Source organism: Melopsittacus undulatus, chromosome 3 (assembly GCF_012275295.1).
Source record: "Melopsittacus undulatus isolate bMelUnd1 chromosome 3, bMelUnd1.mat.Z, whole genome shotgun sequence".
In the NCBI taxonomy this organism is placed as follows: domain Eukaryota; kingdom Metazoa; phylum Chordata; class Aves; order Psittaciformes; family Psittaculidae; genus Melopsittacus; species Melopsittacus undulatus.
Genome location: NC_047529.1, coordinates 99,236,221 through 99,252,261, shown reverse-complemented (window position 1 = coordinate 99,252,261; position 16,041 = coordinate 99,236,221). Strand labels below are relative to the sequence as shown.

The window sequence follows — 16,041 nt, the reverse complement described above, 5'->3', positions numbered from 1 at the left end:
GCTGGCGGCTGCAGGATGCTCCCACCTCTGCTGAAGGATGGGAGAGGGTTTTTCTCCCTGGCAGCATCGGCGACACTGCTGAGTGTGGCCAGGAGCTGTGAGGCCACACAAGGCTGGTGGCAGCTGCTTCCCACACACTTGCCTTCGGCTGCAGCTCTCCCAGCCCCAGCTTGGGATGCTGGGCTGCGCCATGGCACCCTGCCAGCCTGCTCCGCTCGCACAAAGGCCCTTTGTGCCCATGGGAATGACATTCCTGCAGCCATGGGTCTGGGGCAGCGCAGATGGGATCAGAGCCCGGCTGCCAGGGCAGCTGGTGGGGCCAGGTGGGGATGGGCTGTGGTCCTTCCCCCCATCCTGTGCAGGATCGACATGAGCAGCTGGGGTGTGGGGGGACCCCAGCATGGGCAGACTGCCCTGGATGCGGGAGGCAGTAGCACAGGGCATGGGGTGCTGGAGAGCAGGAGCAGGGGTGCTGTTCACCCATGGGTGCTACTGCCCACCTGGTGCACTCCTGCCCTTGGGATAGGTGTGGGAGAGGTGGGAGCACCCATCACAAGACAAACCCAAAGCTAGCAGCAGTTTTGCCCACATGTGGCCCCCAGCTCCCCTTGTTCCCCACCTTACACTGGCATTTAAGGACTCTGCTGGGCCTCCTTCTTGTCCTGGGGGACAAGGGGGATGATCCAGGCTACTCCTGGTGGCATTAGCTGGGCCCCTCCCTGCTGGCCCCCCACCAGTACTGGTCTGGCAGCTGCTGGGTGGCGAGGGAGGGGACGTGCCAGCTGGCCCTGGAGAGAGGGAGGGGGCTTCTGGTAAGGCTATGGGGGCACCTGTCATCCCAAAGCCAGGCTGTCGCCCTACCCTACAATTAGGCTTGTGTGTGTATGTGACAAGGCCCCACAGCTGGGACAGCAGCAACAGCTCTGCATACTTGCTCCTGTGTCCTGACCCCACCTGAGCCCTTGTTTTGCAATGGCTTTTGGGTTGAATGCAGGAGCAGGGACTCTGGACTGGCAAGCTGCAAGGTACAACCACCCCATGGTGGGCAGCTCAGCTCACAAGTAGCCAAATACAAGGAGCCCACCTCCGTCTAGCCCCAGGAGGAGAGGGCAGCAGATGGGATGCTCCTTTCTACCATCACACCTCAGTTCACCTCCATGCTCTGAGTCAGGTTGGCTTGTCCCAGAGCTGGGTGCTGTCCCACTGCAGGTCCCAGGGAGCTGGGCTGGCACAAGCAGCACTCACGTAAGGGATACTGAGATGTTGGGGGAATGAGGGGCACAAGAGGCACTCCTTTTTCAAATGCTGAGTTCCCCTAGGACCATCTGGGCTGTGATGCCCTCCTGGGGTATCAGCGAGGGGCAGGATGTGCACACTGGCAGCAAGTCCTGCTCTTTGCCATGCAGTGGAAAGCTGGATCACTCAGCCCTCCACTGTCATTTTTGGGGAAGGCTTTTGCCTCCAGCTGTAATCTCAGAAGAATGAGGGGAAAACACCAACCTCCCACAGCCCCTATCAAGGGTCACATACCTTGTGTGGTCCCTTTTCAGGGTCCAGAGCTCCAGGCTGCCCCCAACTCCCATCCACTCCATGGTTAAATCCATGCTATCCAAGCAGACCTTTTTCCCATACCCAACCTCCCCAAGACATTTCCTCCCCTTTAAGAGCAGATGCACCCTTGCTGCCACTGACACTGGGGAGCAAGCACTGGCTTTTCCTCTGCTTGAAAAATCCCTGGATTAACCAAACAGCCCTGCTAACAGCATAATGCTTGCTCTCACTTTGAGGAGCAGTGCTTCCTTACACCTTTCTTAAACGGTGCTTCCACTATGTGTCAGTGTTAAGATTCCACTGCACAGGAAAAGGCAAGTTATAAAATCCCAGGGGATATAGAACCCCATTCCCAAGGCAGGACCTGCACCTTGTGGTGCTCCTTCATCCATGCCCCAGGCCGGGCGAGCTGTGTGTCCTGGGCTTGGCTCTGCACCTCATGCCCCAAGACCCAGGCCACAGTGAGCAGAGGGAGAACACAACCCCCAAGTCAGTGCCCGGAGCCACATGTCCAACAGATAGGTTTATTCCTGGAGTGCACAGTGAGCAGGATAAGGAAGCGGAGCTGCTGGGCGGGCAGCAGTGGTTATTGCTGCAGGAGCATCCTCCAGCCATGACAGGGGGCTGAGGGGATCTAACTGCCTGCCTGCAAAGGACTGGCCATTGTCCACCGCCAAGCTGGAGCCACCCTGTTAACCCAGGAGAAGGGGAGGGTAATGGAGGACCATAGACAAGTGCAAGAATGTTGGCACTGGGGTCCATCTGCACAGGGCAGAGGAGCCCAAGGGAAGAGGAGAGTGTAACTGCATGGGATGGTGAAGGGAAGCACAAAGAAACGTGTGCAGAACACCCCATTCAAAACACTAACCCCTCTCTCTGGGGGAAGGCATTGCTGCTTGGGTTCTGGCACCCCTGTCCTGCTGGGGCCCATGAGCAGGGGCAGGGATGTCCCAGGAGCTCCCAGGGACAGGAGGGGAGGCAAAGCCAGTGTGATGGTGGTGGCATTGCTGTGTCCATGTGGAAGAGAGGGCCTTCTGCTGCAGGTCATGCATGTTCATGCAGTGCAGGAGCCCACAGACATTCAATACTTAAGTTGCAGGGCTTGACCCAGCGGTGGGGTGAATTCATGGGCATGGAGGTGGGAAGGATGTGTTGAAGGCCACACAGAAGGAGCCACTGGGCTCTATGCTTTGGTCGTGCTTAGTGGTGAATGCAGTGCAAGGGTATCAAGGAGTATGGCCCTTCCTCCTCCCAGAAAGCCACTGCAGCTCACTGGGAACCCTCTGCCTCTGCCTGAGCAAGGCAGTACCTGCTAATGCTCCCAAGCATGGGCACAGAGACTAACGTGTTAGTGGGGACAGGGCAGCACTAGAGCAAGCGATAAGAGTTCTATCCCCTCTTTTCCCCTGCAGCTCCTGCTTCTCCCTCTCTGCAGATGTCCCCCAGCCCACTCCTTCACTCCTGCCCTGCTCAGTGCAGGGATGCACAGGTACCCCGTGCTGCATGCCCTCCTGCTGTTCTGGGCTGGGGAGGGAGGAGTGGGAGTGGAAAGAAGCCCAGCTCAGAAAAGGAGAAGGGCATCCCCTGCCTGCCTTGACCCCTGGTCCACTGAAGAGGGTGGCATGAGGCTTGCCAAGAGGCAGGGCTGGTGGCTCAGCCTGGGATGGAGCAAGGAGGGAAGAGGATCCTGTGCCCACATATCCAAAGGGAGGCACTTGGAGGGGGCCTGGGTGCTGGGGTGTCCCAGTGATAGAGTATCCGTTGTGGTTCCTAGCCGCACATCGTCAGCAGCAGCCACTGGGAAGGAGAGGGAGAAGGGATGAGAAACGTGTAGACTGCAGCAATCCTGTTTTCTTATATCAATCTTTTATGGTCTCCTTCCATACCCAAGGAGCTGGAGGGCTTTCTACCACCCCCTCCACATGCCCCATTCACTCTAGTGCCTGATCTCCTTGTCTCCCACCCTACCTCCCACATAACTGCGTTCTCACCTCAGTGAGGTTCATGACGGCCGTGCCAGTGCCTTCAGTATCCATGCTCTGGAAAAACCCTACAGGGGCACAAGAGCAAGGTGAGCAACGTGTCCCTCTGTGCCTGCCTGTCCTGCCCCAGAGCCACACTCACTGAACATGGCCTCCAGCTTCACAAGGCAGCAGACAAAGTTGTCGAAGTCCACTCCCATGTCATCATCTGCATAGCGGGCCACCACCACCTGATGCAGCTTGTTGTTCAGCTTGAAACCTGCAAGGCAGAGAGCAGTCAACATGCCAGTGAAGCAGAAGAGGAGGGTGTAACTATGGCAGTCCACAGTACCAAAGGGGCCATCAACCCACCCAACGAAGGACATCATGTCCAGCCTCGGCAGGAAGAGAATGCTCCCCATGGAGCCATATGACTAGTTAGATCACTGATCCACCCTGGCCTCTGCTTTGCCAGGATGAGACCCTGCAGCTCAGAGGACGACAGAGGTAGGGACCACCTTATGTGTATGCCTAACTCTGAGGCTCCAGCACTTGGCACAGCAGGGATGGAGGGAGCCCAGTGTAGTCATGGACCACATCTCACTGCCACAGCAGGTTGGCTTGAAGCATGCAATATAGGCTGGATACACTCTTCTCCAGCTACCTGGGACTGTGCTGACAGCAGGAGCCCCGTTACCATCCTTCTCCAGACTTACCAGCTGACTCTAGAGCCATGCGCATCTCATAGGAGCTCATGGTGCCGGACTTATCCAGGTCGTGCTGCCGGAAGATTGTCTGCAAAAGCATCACAGAGCCATGAAGAGCAGGCTGTGCAGCCTGGCTATCCCCTCATCCTGCTGCCCTGCACAGTGTGCCATGCCCACTGCTCCTCCTCACCAGCCAGCTCCGGATCTTGTTCCACAGGATCTGGAACTCCACCAGCCCAAGGCGGGCGCTGCCATCTTTCTGGGGAGCAGGGGGTCAAGGAGAAAGCAGCCAGCAAAGGGGGTGGTGTAAAGGCAAAGCTATGAGATCCCTGACAGATAAGGCAAGAGAAACCTGGCCACACTTGCTCTGCCCAGTTTTCCCTCCCAGGTTCCCTTCTCTGTCCTGCCACACTAGCAAGATCAGAGCTTGCAGTACAAAACTTAAGCTATCTGCCATCCACTTCCTGGGAGCAGCCGTGCTGCTGCTGTAGGAAGCACACATATAGAACCCCCATTCCCAAGGCAAGACCTGCACCTTGTGATGCTCCTTCATCCATGGTGTCCTTGGGAAAACTGGGCTGGCCTGTAGTGAAATGGGATGCTGCAGGGCCAGGCTAGAGAAGACCTTGGGGGTGCTCCTCCACCTGATCCCTCAGCTCCATGTCCTTTTGCAGGCAAGAATAAAGACCATGGCTCCTGTCACTTTATATCTCTCATCCTCAATGTGCTGGGCAGGATGGTTTGGGGATATAGCTGCCCATCAGCCCTTATTCCCTTCTGGGAGTGCCATGAAGGCTGGGTGGTATCACAGCACATCAGGATGGGGAGCCTATGAGAGGAAGGGAAGCAGAGGGAGCTTTGTCCTGGAGGGGAAGGCTGAAGGCAGGAGTGGAACTGGGCTGGGCTTCTGGTGGCAGGGTCTACAAAGGGCTGGTAAAGCCCAGGGATGTAAGGCAGGTGACCCTGAAGCCACAAGGATTCCTCCCTCCCTCCTCTGGTTGAACAGCCTTGGCACAAGCAGAGAACCAAGCCCCAGCTCCTGACAAATCTTGTGAGCAGGCTGAGTACCAGGGAAGCTGGCCCTGCTCACAGCACCAAGAGGATACATCCATCAGGTTGACCATGTTGCGGCAGGAGTCCAGGCTGAACCCATCTGTCTTCAGATCTTTGTCTGCAGAGGAAGAAGGAGGTTGAGCACATGCATCAAAACCCAACCTGCTGAGCAGGGAGCAAGGGGCAGGGAGGGCAGCGCTTACGTCTAGCGAGGACTCTGTTCAGAATAGTGCGGAGCTCGAAGACACTGATTTCCATGTCCTGCAGCAGGAGCAGCGTTAGCAGCACCCCTTCCCTTCCCTGCTCCCCACCCCACTTGTGGTCATTCCTCCCTCCCCTGCCTAAACGTCTCTGCCTCAACCACAAAACATTAGGGTGCTACTGCATTTCCTGCGTGCCCAGAAGAACTTGGGCCACAGCTGGATGCTCCTTCACCACCCCTGGGGGAAGATGGGCTGAGCAGCAGCCAAGATGGACTTGTCTGTAGGATGGAACTGAGGCAAGCATGGAGTAGGCTGGAGCTCACAGCCAGGGGTCCCATCCTGTCCCCTCCCCATTCCAGGGTCTCCCAGAGCTCAGCACAGCTGTACCCACCTCCCCTGCCAGCTGCTGGAACATGTTCTTGAAGCCATCCTCTATGTCATCCTCAGTTATTTCCTCCTGGGGTGATGCAGGACAGAAAGAATTGGTTAGTGGTCAAAGCTGGGTTCTGTCCTGCCTCCCAGCCTCAGCAAACCGGAACTGGAAGGGAAGCTCTTCTCATCCTTGTTACTTCCCATATCCCCATCACTTTGACCCTGCCAGCCTCTCTCCAGCCCCAGTGACATCCCAAGCCCAAGCAGCCACCTCCAGCCTTCAGCTCCCCCTCCCAAGCTGCAGAGCATCAGCACCAAACAAAACCAAAGTAGTGGCTCCTACTTCATCTGCCAGATCTGCTGAGATCTCCTCGTCCAGCTCCCTATGGGCAGAAAGGAGGAAAACAAAGCGATGAGCAGCCAGCAGCCTGCCTGCGGTGGGGAACTGTCCCATCACCCACAGACACAGTGTCCCCAGGCCAGGCAGAGACTCACTCCGTGTCCGACTGCTTCTCGGTGAAGACTCGCAGGACGAAGTCAGCCTCCTTGTGCGGCTCGAAGGTGGAGGGCACCACGATGTACTCACCGGGGGGCAGCCGGATCTGGTTGCTCACCTCCCGCAGGTTGATGAAGGTCTCAGACCGTGCCCGTGACTGGTTTCGCAGGAAGAAATCCTTCTTCAAGTGCACGTTCTGGCTGCCTCGGGCCTGAGGAATGAATGGGCTTGGGGACCACAGCCCCGCAATGTAGGGGGACCAAAGCCAGCCTGATCAGGCAGCACATTCCTACCCTGCCCATCCCAGCAGCCATTCCAGCAGGAGTCAGTCCTCCCTCAGGGAGGTGCCCAGCACCCATTAGCAGAGCAAGGTGGGAGCTCCCACTTCACTGGGTGCACTTGTGTGCATGCACTTATGTTAACTCATTCCTGCCCACTGCTGAACTCCCATCCAGGAGGGGGTAAGCTCTGGCAGCTCAGGACATACCTCCTCAGGAACCTGCAGAGGAGAGAAGAGGGAAAAAAACAGTCAGAATCCCAGTACCTGCCCCATCCGTTACAGCTGCAGGGAGCACAGGACAGGGCACATGAACCACAGGCTGGCAAAGCAGGTGGGAAAGGTTTCCTTGAGGACTGAGGTGCCAGGTCGAGGCAGGACTGGCAGGGATGAGCCAGTCCCAGGAAGCAGTACTGGGGCGGGCAGGGGTTACCTCGTAGACAGCGAAGCCAATGGTGTGCATGTCACCCCCGACCCGCCGCTCCCGCCGCCGATGCTTCTGCATTAGAGCCACCAGGAAGCTGCAGGCCACCTCGTCATCCCCAGGGTCATCATCCTCTTCCAGCAGCTTGATCTTAAACTGGGGGTTGATCCAGAATGTGGCTGGAAGGCAGAGGATGTGCAGATGAAACACCGGCTCTATCACACTGACGAGTGGAGATGTGGAGGAGAGAGGTACCTGGGTGATTCCTGCAGCCCCCAGCAGTGCTTCCCCGGCGCCACGTGCCCTCGAACACTTGTGTGTGCCATCTGCTGAGCTCATCCTTGGTGAGGGCATCAGGGGTCAGGTTGCAGATCTCCAGCCTGGAGAACTCCCTCATGAAGTCCCGGAAAGACATCCTGTGGGAGAAGGCAGGGGCTGAGGCCAGGGCACTCCTTGCGCTAGGAAGGGGAGTGCAGGCAGCTCCAGGCCAGGCCAAGATTTTGGCAGAATTAAGTGACAGCAAGAGCTTTTTTTAGCCTGAGCAGTTGTAGCTCATTTAAAGCCCACTGCTGGGTTTGGGGGAGAAGGGAGGTTTACCCTTCCTAGATGCTTTGCATTTTGTTGGGTTATTTCTTTGAACAGAGGAAAATTATTAACTAGATGAGATCAGAAAATGCTAGCAGGCTCCCCAGTGCTGGAAAGCCAGCTCATAAATGCAGGTCATGTGTTTCAAGGCCTCGCCTCAGCTTCTCTGCTCCTTTTCCAGTCTGGCTGTTGTAAAAGAGCAGCATTGGCACTCACCAGAACTCTCCATCCTCCATCTTCAGCTGCAGCTCTTCCCTGTCATCAGGGTCAATGTTGTCCCACTCGGAGGATCTGCAATAGCAGGAGACAGACAATTAGACGAGAACTACTCCAGGTGAACTAAGAGCACTTCAGAGCTGGCCCTCAACTGCCCCCTCCTCTCTGATGTGAGGGGCACTGCACACTGAACCTCCCCTGCAGTGCCATGCTGTGTGTGCAGTGCCTGCTGGCCAACTCACCCATCACTCCAGGCTCCTGTCCACTCCACCTGACCCCAGGGGTTCCTGATGCGGATGAGCTGCTCCTGCTGACCCCGGTAGTTCACCTGACAACAACCAGACATGGGACGCTGAGCCCATGCCACTGGCTGGGCTGTTTTATTGCCATTAAAGTCTCATCTAACCAACTCACATCTCTGAAGGCTGTGACAGAATAGGCATGGCCCTTCACCAGCTTCTTGAAGGTCACCGCTTCCATATCAAAGGCGCTTGTGATCTGAGGACAATGTGCAAGACTCAAGTGAATATGATTAAAACACTGAACCCTTTCCCTCCACCACATGGAGAATTCCCCTTGCTTTGCACTGCTGTAGCCAAGAAAAGCAGCAGGTAGCAGCTCCCTGTGCGCAAGGGCTGCTGGCTGAGGACAATTTAAAGACAGTTTTCCTGTTGGAGGATGCTGAAGATGCATCAGAGAACCACCCAAACTTCTGAAAGCATGAGAGGGAGCAGCTGGAAACCCCTGCTCCAGGTAATTTGCAGACACTGACACAAGACATGGCCAGAGCTGTAGGCAGACCCTTGTTCAACAGCCAGCACTCAAGATGGACATTCCTGCTCCATCCAAAGAAGCCCATTCACAGCAGCCCCACGCTAGCTCTGACAGGATGCTCTGCTAAGAGGGGAAAGGAGTAACCTCCTGCCCAGTGTCCCAGTGAGGGCCCTGCTGACACAATCTCAGGCTGTGAGCCCTTGCTTTGGCCATTGCTGCGGCAGAGCCCCTGGCCCATCCTGCCTCACCACTTACGTCGATGGAGCAGCCGAGCAAGGAGCCCCTCTCCAGTGCCTTGCGGATGATGTGGCCCATGTTGCGTGGTGGCCGTTTGAGATCATACATCTCTGCCACGCCACCGGTGAAGTCCTCGAAGCCCTCGGTGGTGCTGCCCCCCGAGAGCGACTCGTAGCAGCCATTCAGCCTGCACGAGAGGGAGAGCTGAGGGGGCAAGGACACAGCAACTGCTGCTCCCCTGGCACCCAGCACAAGATAGAAGAGACCCCTCCCTCCACCCGACAGTGAGGGGTGCCCTGTCCCCCACATGCCTGCCACAAAGGTACCCACTTGGCATAGGCCTTCTCCAGCAGAGCACTCCAGAACTCGGTGCACTCTGCTGAGTGGACAAACAGGAGCTCCCCGTCCTTGGTGGGCAGCTGGTCATCCACCACCACGTCCACCCATTCACCGAACTGCCAGATCTGTGGGGTCAGGAGAGAGTGGGGTGAGCTCGGACCAGCACACAGCTTGCTTGTCCCTACCCTCAACCCACCACCCTCCATCCCACCCCCAGAGCCAACCAGCTATGGAGGGCCAGGAGCTCCCAGCTCACCTGGAAGTGGAAGATGCCGGCATAGTCCTCCTGGAAGCTCTGCCCATGGGGCACCACACGGTGCAGGAGCTCCTCGTTGAGCGTGAGGGAACCGATGGCAGCCAGCAGCCAGCAGTCACCTGGGGGAGGAGAGGAAGCTGGTGTGAGCACCCACCATCTCCCTAGCTGGGGTAGGTGGTGGATGTGTAGGAGCCTGTGGTGTGCTCTCCTTGCAAACATTTGGGGCTCCCCAGCTCCAAAAGCACGTGGAGAGAATGGAGAGGGTCCAGCAGACAAACAGAGCTCAGGGAGCCAGGCTTGCTCAGCCTGCTTGCAGAGAAGTGTGTGAGCTCAAAGCAACAGGGAACAACCCTCCCTGACCAGGAGCCTGTGTCCAGATCACTAATAACCCCCTCCTGCAGCCATTTATCTAGACCCTCCTGGGGCTCATTCCTGACTGCCCTCCACATTGCAGACAGCAAGTTCTGCACTGGAATTATAATGTGCATTTAAAAAAACATTCTATCCAGCGAGTGGTTTAACACCGTTTCCCTGGCTTCTTTACACTGTGAGCAGCACCTCTGTGCATTTCCTTCCAAGTGCTCTTAACCACAAGTACTGCTCCAGGCCAGCACCACTTTAAATTGTTTGCTTTGGTTCTCCATTCTCCTTTGCCTTTGAAGCATGTCACACCTTAGCCTTGAGCCTGGAAAACCTGTACTGAGCTGTGGCTTGACAAACTGGCAATCCACACTTCTTAATGACCAACTGAACATCACCACAGTGCTCTGGGCTGTTAGGTGCTCCAGTTACCGCCTCGAGTTTGTTTAATTACTGGATGTGGTAAATGTGGTCAGCCCTGAAACCAGTGTGCTGTGTGTGCTGCTCCCAGTTGGGTACCCAACTTATCCAGATCCGGATGGCACTCTTGGTGGTACCCAGATCGGGTTTCAGTTGCCAGCCCTGACAATGTACCCAGCCCATTAGCACTGCTCTCCTTGTCTCAGTGCCTCTGCCTTGGGAGACACCCCTGGAGAAACAACAAATCACCACCCGTACTCTATAGCTCCCTTCGCAATTCCTTTCTGCCATGTATTCCTTTGCAAGCACTTTGTCATGACCAGCACAACCTCACCTCTGTTACTGCCATCCACCTGCCATCCCTCACCATTCACCAAAGCAAGGAGCTCTTTGGAGCAGCTCCTGGCACTGTTGTCAGCATGTGTCAGGCATGGATCCACCCAACATCTCCACTGATCACAGTGTGGTCTGGCTGTGCACACATCAACCCATCAACCTTCTCCACCTTCCAGCTTCCACTGCACTAAATGGGAAGGCAGCTTTGGTACAGGGATGGTTGTGCAGATGCTGGCATGAAAATGTGCTGCACAGGCCTGGGGAAGGGTGCTGTGAAACTGTTCCACTCTCAACCTCTTCTCCAGCCCTCCCCAGCCACTGCTCTCCAGACCAAGATCTGGGGACAGAGCTCCAGCACTCACCCAGAGCCCCTTGGCAGATGTCTGTCCGGGTTGCACCTCCAACGATGAACTGGGGGTCATCCACTAATTCCTGCAGGAAGACAAGGAGTCAGATGCTGGATCTTGGCAGGGCCTGGGACTCTGGGAGACTGGCACCCACTGCAGCTCTGACTCAGGAGGAAGGGTATATGGTCCCTGAGAGATGCACGCCACCTGCCCTCTGACAGGGAAATCTCTGCCTGGGGACTGCAACCCCAAGGCCATCAAGGTAAGGCTGCTATAGCCATAGGACACAGCTAGAGAGACTAATGGCATCTTCCTTGCACTCATGGCACCAGGAAACATACATCTTCAAAAGCCCCAGTTACCAAGGGTGACACATCCATGTCATGACACCTAGAAGCAATGGCATAGCCAACACATTGTAAAGCTCACAGCCTGCTGCCCAGAGGAAGCAGGGCCTGCTAGACATGATGCTTTTATTATTAGAAACTCATGGGGCATTGCTCTAGGCCCTTGGGAAAGGAGGTTATGCAGCACTGAAGGGACTGAGCACTGAGAGGAGCAGGCCAGCACCAGGCTGCAGCCTGGCAAACCACATCAGTGCAGACACTGCAGGACAGGGATGCCAGCCCAGCCCGAAGAGAACCAAGAGCAGCACTTACCGACGGACGCTTCCACTCCACCCCCCGTGTCTTGCTGGAGTGTGGCCCCAGCTCCTTGAATCCGAGGGCAGAAGGGCCAGCTGGGAACTGGGGGTCCCTAAAGAGGGTGCCGCTCTCAATGCACTCCTGCTTGAGAGCCTCATAGTCCTGGTTGAGGTACTTGATGGCGTTGCTGTGTTGGCCGAGCCCCTCGGCCTTCAGGCGGTCTCTCTGCAGACGGGCAGCCATCCCACCAAAGGGATTCATGGCAGGGCACCGGCAGCACTGCCTTCAGCTCCGCTCCCTGCAATGAATAGGCATGGTGGGGCTGAGGCAGGGCTCGATGGCCAAGCAGCCCCTGGGGACATCAGCCATTTCACATCCACAGCTGGACCCACAATTCACCACCATTCCCACGGCAGGGACCTTCTCCATCAGCATTGTCCCGGGGCAGTGAGCAGAGGCAGCACACAGAACATCCCCAGGGTGGCTCCAGTGCCAGGAGCACACCCCTAAATCCCAGTCCCAGCCTGGCCCCATTCTAAGCCACGGCCTCCAGCCCAGCCACCGCACCCTCTTTAGAGGACAGCAAGGGAGCAGACCACTTGAGGGCTGGCTGGAGGACACAGCCCACCAGCGGCCACACCGCAGCTCTCCCGACCTGTCCTGTTCCTCACACACAGAAGGGCCTGAGGGAAATTCTGCCGCTTTCCTTCTCTCACAGCCTCTCCTCCCTGCGCAGCTTCCCGGTACCTTCCCTCATCCCGGCTCCTCCTCGTCCGTCGCCTCCGAGAGGGCGTCAGCGGCCGCCCCGCAGCGTGTCCCAGCCCCTGCGCTCCTCTCCCTTTCCCTCTCCCTCGAAAGCCGCCTTGGCTGCCTGAGCACTGAGTCAATAGGGCCGCGAAGGGAGGAGCCCGGCGGGCGCAGGCACAGCTCTATCTATGGGGCCGGTGAAGGACGAGGGAAGGAAGGGGCGGGACGGGACGGCGCTTCCCGGCGCACACACGGGCAGGGTGACTCAAGCCGGCGGAGCAGCCTGCGGGAGGCACCGGCGAAGGGATGTGGGGTGCAGCGGAGCACCCCGGCACCAAGAGACTAGGCAGGGCAGAGCCCCCACCCCGCATCGGTCACTCCAGTGCTGCCTGGTTCAACCGTCCAGGCAAGCAGGGCACCTGCAGCAGGGCCATGGGGCAGGGGACATCACCATGGGCCCGCTGTTGTTTGCCACTTACCCTGCCCCACTCCCCCGATCTTAGCTCCCTCTCAGTGCTGAATACACGGGAGGTTTCCCCACACAAAGCAGTGGAACAGTCCTTGGGTAAATAACCCAGGAGCCAGTGACCCATGCAGAGCACTGGGCTGGGGTGCCAGTGCTGGCCTGCTGCCTTCCCAGTGCCCCATCCTAGGGAGTAGGGTGCAGCCTGGTGCTGGAGAGGTGGCTCTCCTTGTCCTGCAGTGCTGTGATAGCAAAAGGAAGGCAGGCAACAATGGAAAGAGTGCAAGGTCCTAGCACATGCAGAAAGCATAAACTTGGCGGCTAACTGAAGGGGCTGCCCTAACCAGAAGCTTTTTAGGAGGAAAATCCACTCCTCTTCCTCACTCCTCCCGTCCTGGGCTGCTCTAAACTGACTGTTTTTCTCCAAGGCAGCGCCAGCCATTCTATCCCCCACAATGGCTCCAAATTTATGGCCCTTTTCCACCATCTCCTCCCTCCCACTCCTGCTCTGCAGCCAGCACCCTGGCAGTCTCCCCCAGCAGCAAGGCATTCACTGCCTGCAGAGCTGGTGGGATGGCTCCTCTGGTCCAGGCCTCTGCCCAGAGCCCATGGGCACTGCGGGAGGAAGAATCCCAAACGCAGCCATGCACAGAGCCTCCAGCTCCCATTCCCCAACACTCACACCACAGCCCCCTGCACCCGCTCCCATGCTGCCTACCAGTGCTGGACATGGCTGCGGCCATGGGGAGCTCTGTGCTGCCTGGACACGGGCAGCATGTGAGTTATTCTTAGCTCTGTGGCTCTAAATACCCGGGAAGGTTGTGCTCATGGCAGACGGAGGTCACGCAAGCGCACAGTGAGGAAAAACATTTGAGACCCCAATATGGGACAGGAACCACGTGGGGCCTGAAGAAATAGGGTCAGCTGCTGACACCTCCCCAGGCTGATGCTGCTGGGCACTGCAGGTCCTCCACAGTGGAGGCAAGTGCATGCAGAGACAAGCCAAGCCCCCAGGGCAGTCAGTTCTCTACACCAGGCACCATCCAACAACAGGATGATGCTTTCCTGTGTGTGCAGGCACCTCTGATCCTCCCAGGTGGGAATGAAAGACACACTGGTGGCTGCAGGGTCCCTGACCTCGTGGTACCATAGCCCATACTGAAAACCCCATGGAAGCATCACTGCTGAAGTCCAGCCAAGAAAACTCTGCAGACCTCTCGTCTCAGAGAGGTCTCTGAGAGCCAGCTGCTCTTAGACATCGAAGGAAGGGGGAGCTCCCTTCCCTAAAACCAGCCAGGCCGAGCCCTGACACCGCATCCTGCCGCATACTCAGCTCGGGGCAAGGAGCCACAGCTGCTCATAGGGTCCCACTGCGCAAACAGCTCTCAGGCCCTCCCCAGTCCTCCGAAGGACAAAGGCCCTCCTTTCCCACAAGCTCCCCTGTGTGTTCCCGCATCCCCTCGGCGACATGCGGGGTTGGCATCGCATCCCGGGTGGCTGCGGTACCCATTTTCCTCTCCGCCCTGCTCGGGAAGCCTCCGGCTCTCTGTGGCTGCGTTATCTAATGCAAACCTCCCCGGGGACAGAAGGAGATGGTGGGATAGAGCGGCAGTCCTGGAGGAGCCCGGGGAACCCCCACCCTGGTGCTAGCCCTGTGATGGGGTCGGGTAAGGGTGGGGATGGGGGTGACTTACGGAAGCTGCTGCCGCCACCGCCCTGCCCGGCTCAGCCCAGCCCGGCCCGGTTCAGCCCCACGGAAGGTGGGGTTTCAGCGGGCGGGATGTGCGGATGCAGGGAGGGCGGTGGGAGGGGGAATTAAAGGCGTAGCAGCAGCTCCCAGCTACGGGGAGGGGATTTATCGGGGCTGCTGGTGCGGTCCCGTCTGCCAGTGCCCCCTCCCAGCTGCGGTCCCGCCGGGCTGGGGCGCTCCTTATGCTTTGCTCCGAGCTAAGGGTGCGGTGCACCCTGAAACTGGGGCTTAAAGGAGAAGAGGAAGAGACCTTTCCCTAGGAAAGGGTTTTGGGATGACATGGCACTGCCCCATGCTGCTGGCACCTCAGCTTAGCTGGGTGAAGCTCTGTGCTGCACCTCAGCCCAGGGCTTGTTGACCTTCTGGCGCCCGGGCTGAGCATGGTGGTTCCAGTGGGTGCCATCCGCTGTGTGCCTCCTTCTCATGGAATCAACCAGGTTGGGAGAGACCTTTAAGATCATCAAGGACCCAGGACTACCAAGGGATGGACTCACCCAGGTCTGCCGAGTCCTGCGGTCTCCTTCCCGGCTGCCTGGGGAGGCACCACCCCGCTCCTGCAGGTGCAAGCAGTCAGGGCCAGTACCCCCCTCCAGCTGCCCCTTGCTGCTGTGTGCCAGTGGGGCCACCCCAGCAGCTCCCATTGCCCTGGGGCTGCCTGCAGCGGGGATGCCCGTGCATGCCCTCTGTGACTCAAGGTGCAGCAATGCTGGGTGGTGCCCTTGCCAGCAGACGTGGCCACAGCAACATGGGTTTGTGTGGCATGGCATGGCATGGCCCAGCACAGCCTGGCACAGCTTAGCCCAGCATGGCCCACAGCCCAATGGATGTCACCAACTGTGTGTTCCTTCTCCTCCCCTCGTGCATGGCTTCTCAGTGCTCCCCAGAGTGCCTACTTTCTAACCCACACCACCTTGCCCCAGGGGGTAAATCCTTGCTAGGCAGGGAGCAGGTTGCACCTGGGGTCAGGAGCTGAATCCTTTGCCTGTGGGAAGGGCAACCAGCACATTCAAAACCAGTTGTAACATGGTCCTGCTGCTGCACTCACAAGGGAAGGTCCTGGCCAGGACACACTGGATCTGTCCTGTTCCCATCCCCACCTGAGAGAAGCCATCATAGGCAGTTTGTTTTGGCCACCTGATGTAGAGGAGGCTTTGGGGTGCCCTTTATGTCTTCAACCCAGCCACAGCAGCCACTCCAGCTTAATCTCAACCAAAAGGCAGCTATGCCTGTGCCCACAGGCTGGAAGGGCCCCTGCTGGGGTCACAGCTCTGCACTGAGCTGCAGGCAGCAGCGTGCTTTGGCAAGGAGCAAGAGGTCCTGCAGTGCCAGGACAGAACAAGTCCTGGTTTTTACCTGAATGGATCTGCCAGCTTTGTCACTGGCCTTGACCACCACTGCCTGCCTTGCCTGCTCAGAGCCACCCAGGACAGAGCCCATCCTTGTGACCCCATTCACCTCCTGTTTATCTCTTGCCTCATTACCCCTCAGTGACCTTTAAAGCAGCTTTCCCAGCTGACTCTCCT

At 57.8% G+C, this 16,041-nt stretch overlaps 1 protein-coding gene across 5 annotated transcripts; it reads right to left on the bottom strand.

The window, feature by feature from the left end:
- Positions 1 to 2,061: 2,061 nt before the first annotated feature.
- CAPN11 (calpain 11) lies at positions 2,062 to 14,545 on the bottom strand. 5 transcript variants are annotated; one of them, XM_005145334.3, is made up of 22 exons: positions 14,463 to 14,545; positions 11,574 to 11,856; positions 10,930 to 10,999; positions 9,452 to 9,570; positions 9,187 to 9,320; positions 8,875 to 9,043; positions 8,260 to 8,343; positions 8,088 to 8,173; positions 7,846 to 7,920; positions 7,300 to 7,460; positions 7,054 to 7,223; positions 6,831 to 6,842; positions 6,343 to 6,554; positions 6,191 to 6,230; positions 5,867 to 5,932; positions 5,476 to 5,533; positions 5,326 to 5,390; positions 4,410 to 4,478; positions 4,229 to 4,307; positions 3,676 to 3,792; positions 3,543 to 3,601; positions 2,062 to 3,348 (listed from the first exon to the last, which is right to left on the bottom strand). In XM_005145334.3, the coding sequence occupies exons 2-22, from the start codon at positions 11,817 to 11,819 to the stop codon at positions 3,322 to 3,324; spliced, it is 2,118 nt and encodes a 705-aa protein (XP_005145391.1). In that variant the 5' UTR covers positions 11,820 to 11,856; positions 14,463 to 14,545; the 3' UTR covers positions 2,062 to 3,321. The 5 variants fall into 5 exon arrangements, with proteins under 5 accessions (XP_005145391.1, XP_030901501.1, XP_030901500.1 ...); XM_031045641.2 differs by lacking the exon at positions 14,463 to 14,545 and adding an exon at positions 13,487 to 13,503; XM_031045640.2 differs by lacking the exon at positions 14,463 to 14,545 and adding an exon at positions 12,306 to 12,403.
- Positions 14,546 to 16,041: the final 1,496 nt, after the last annotated feature.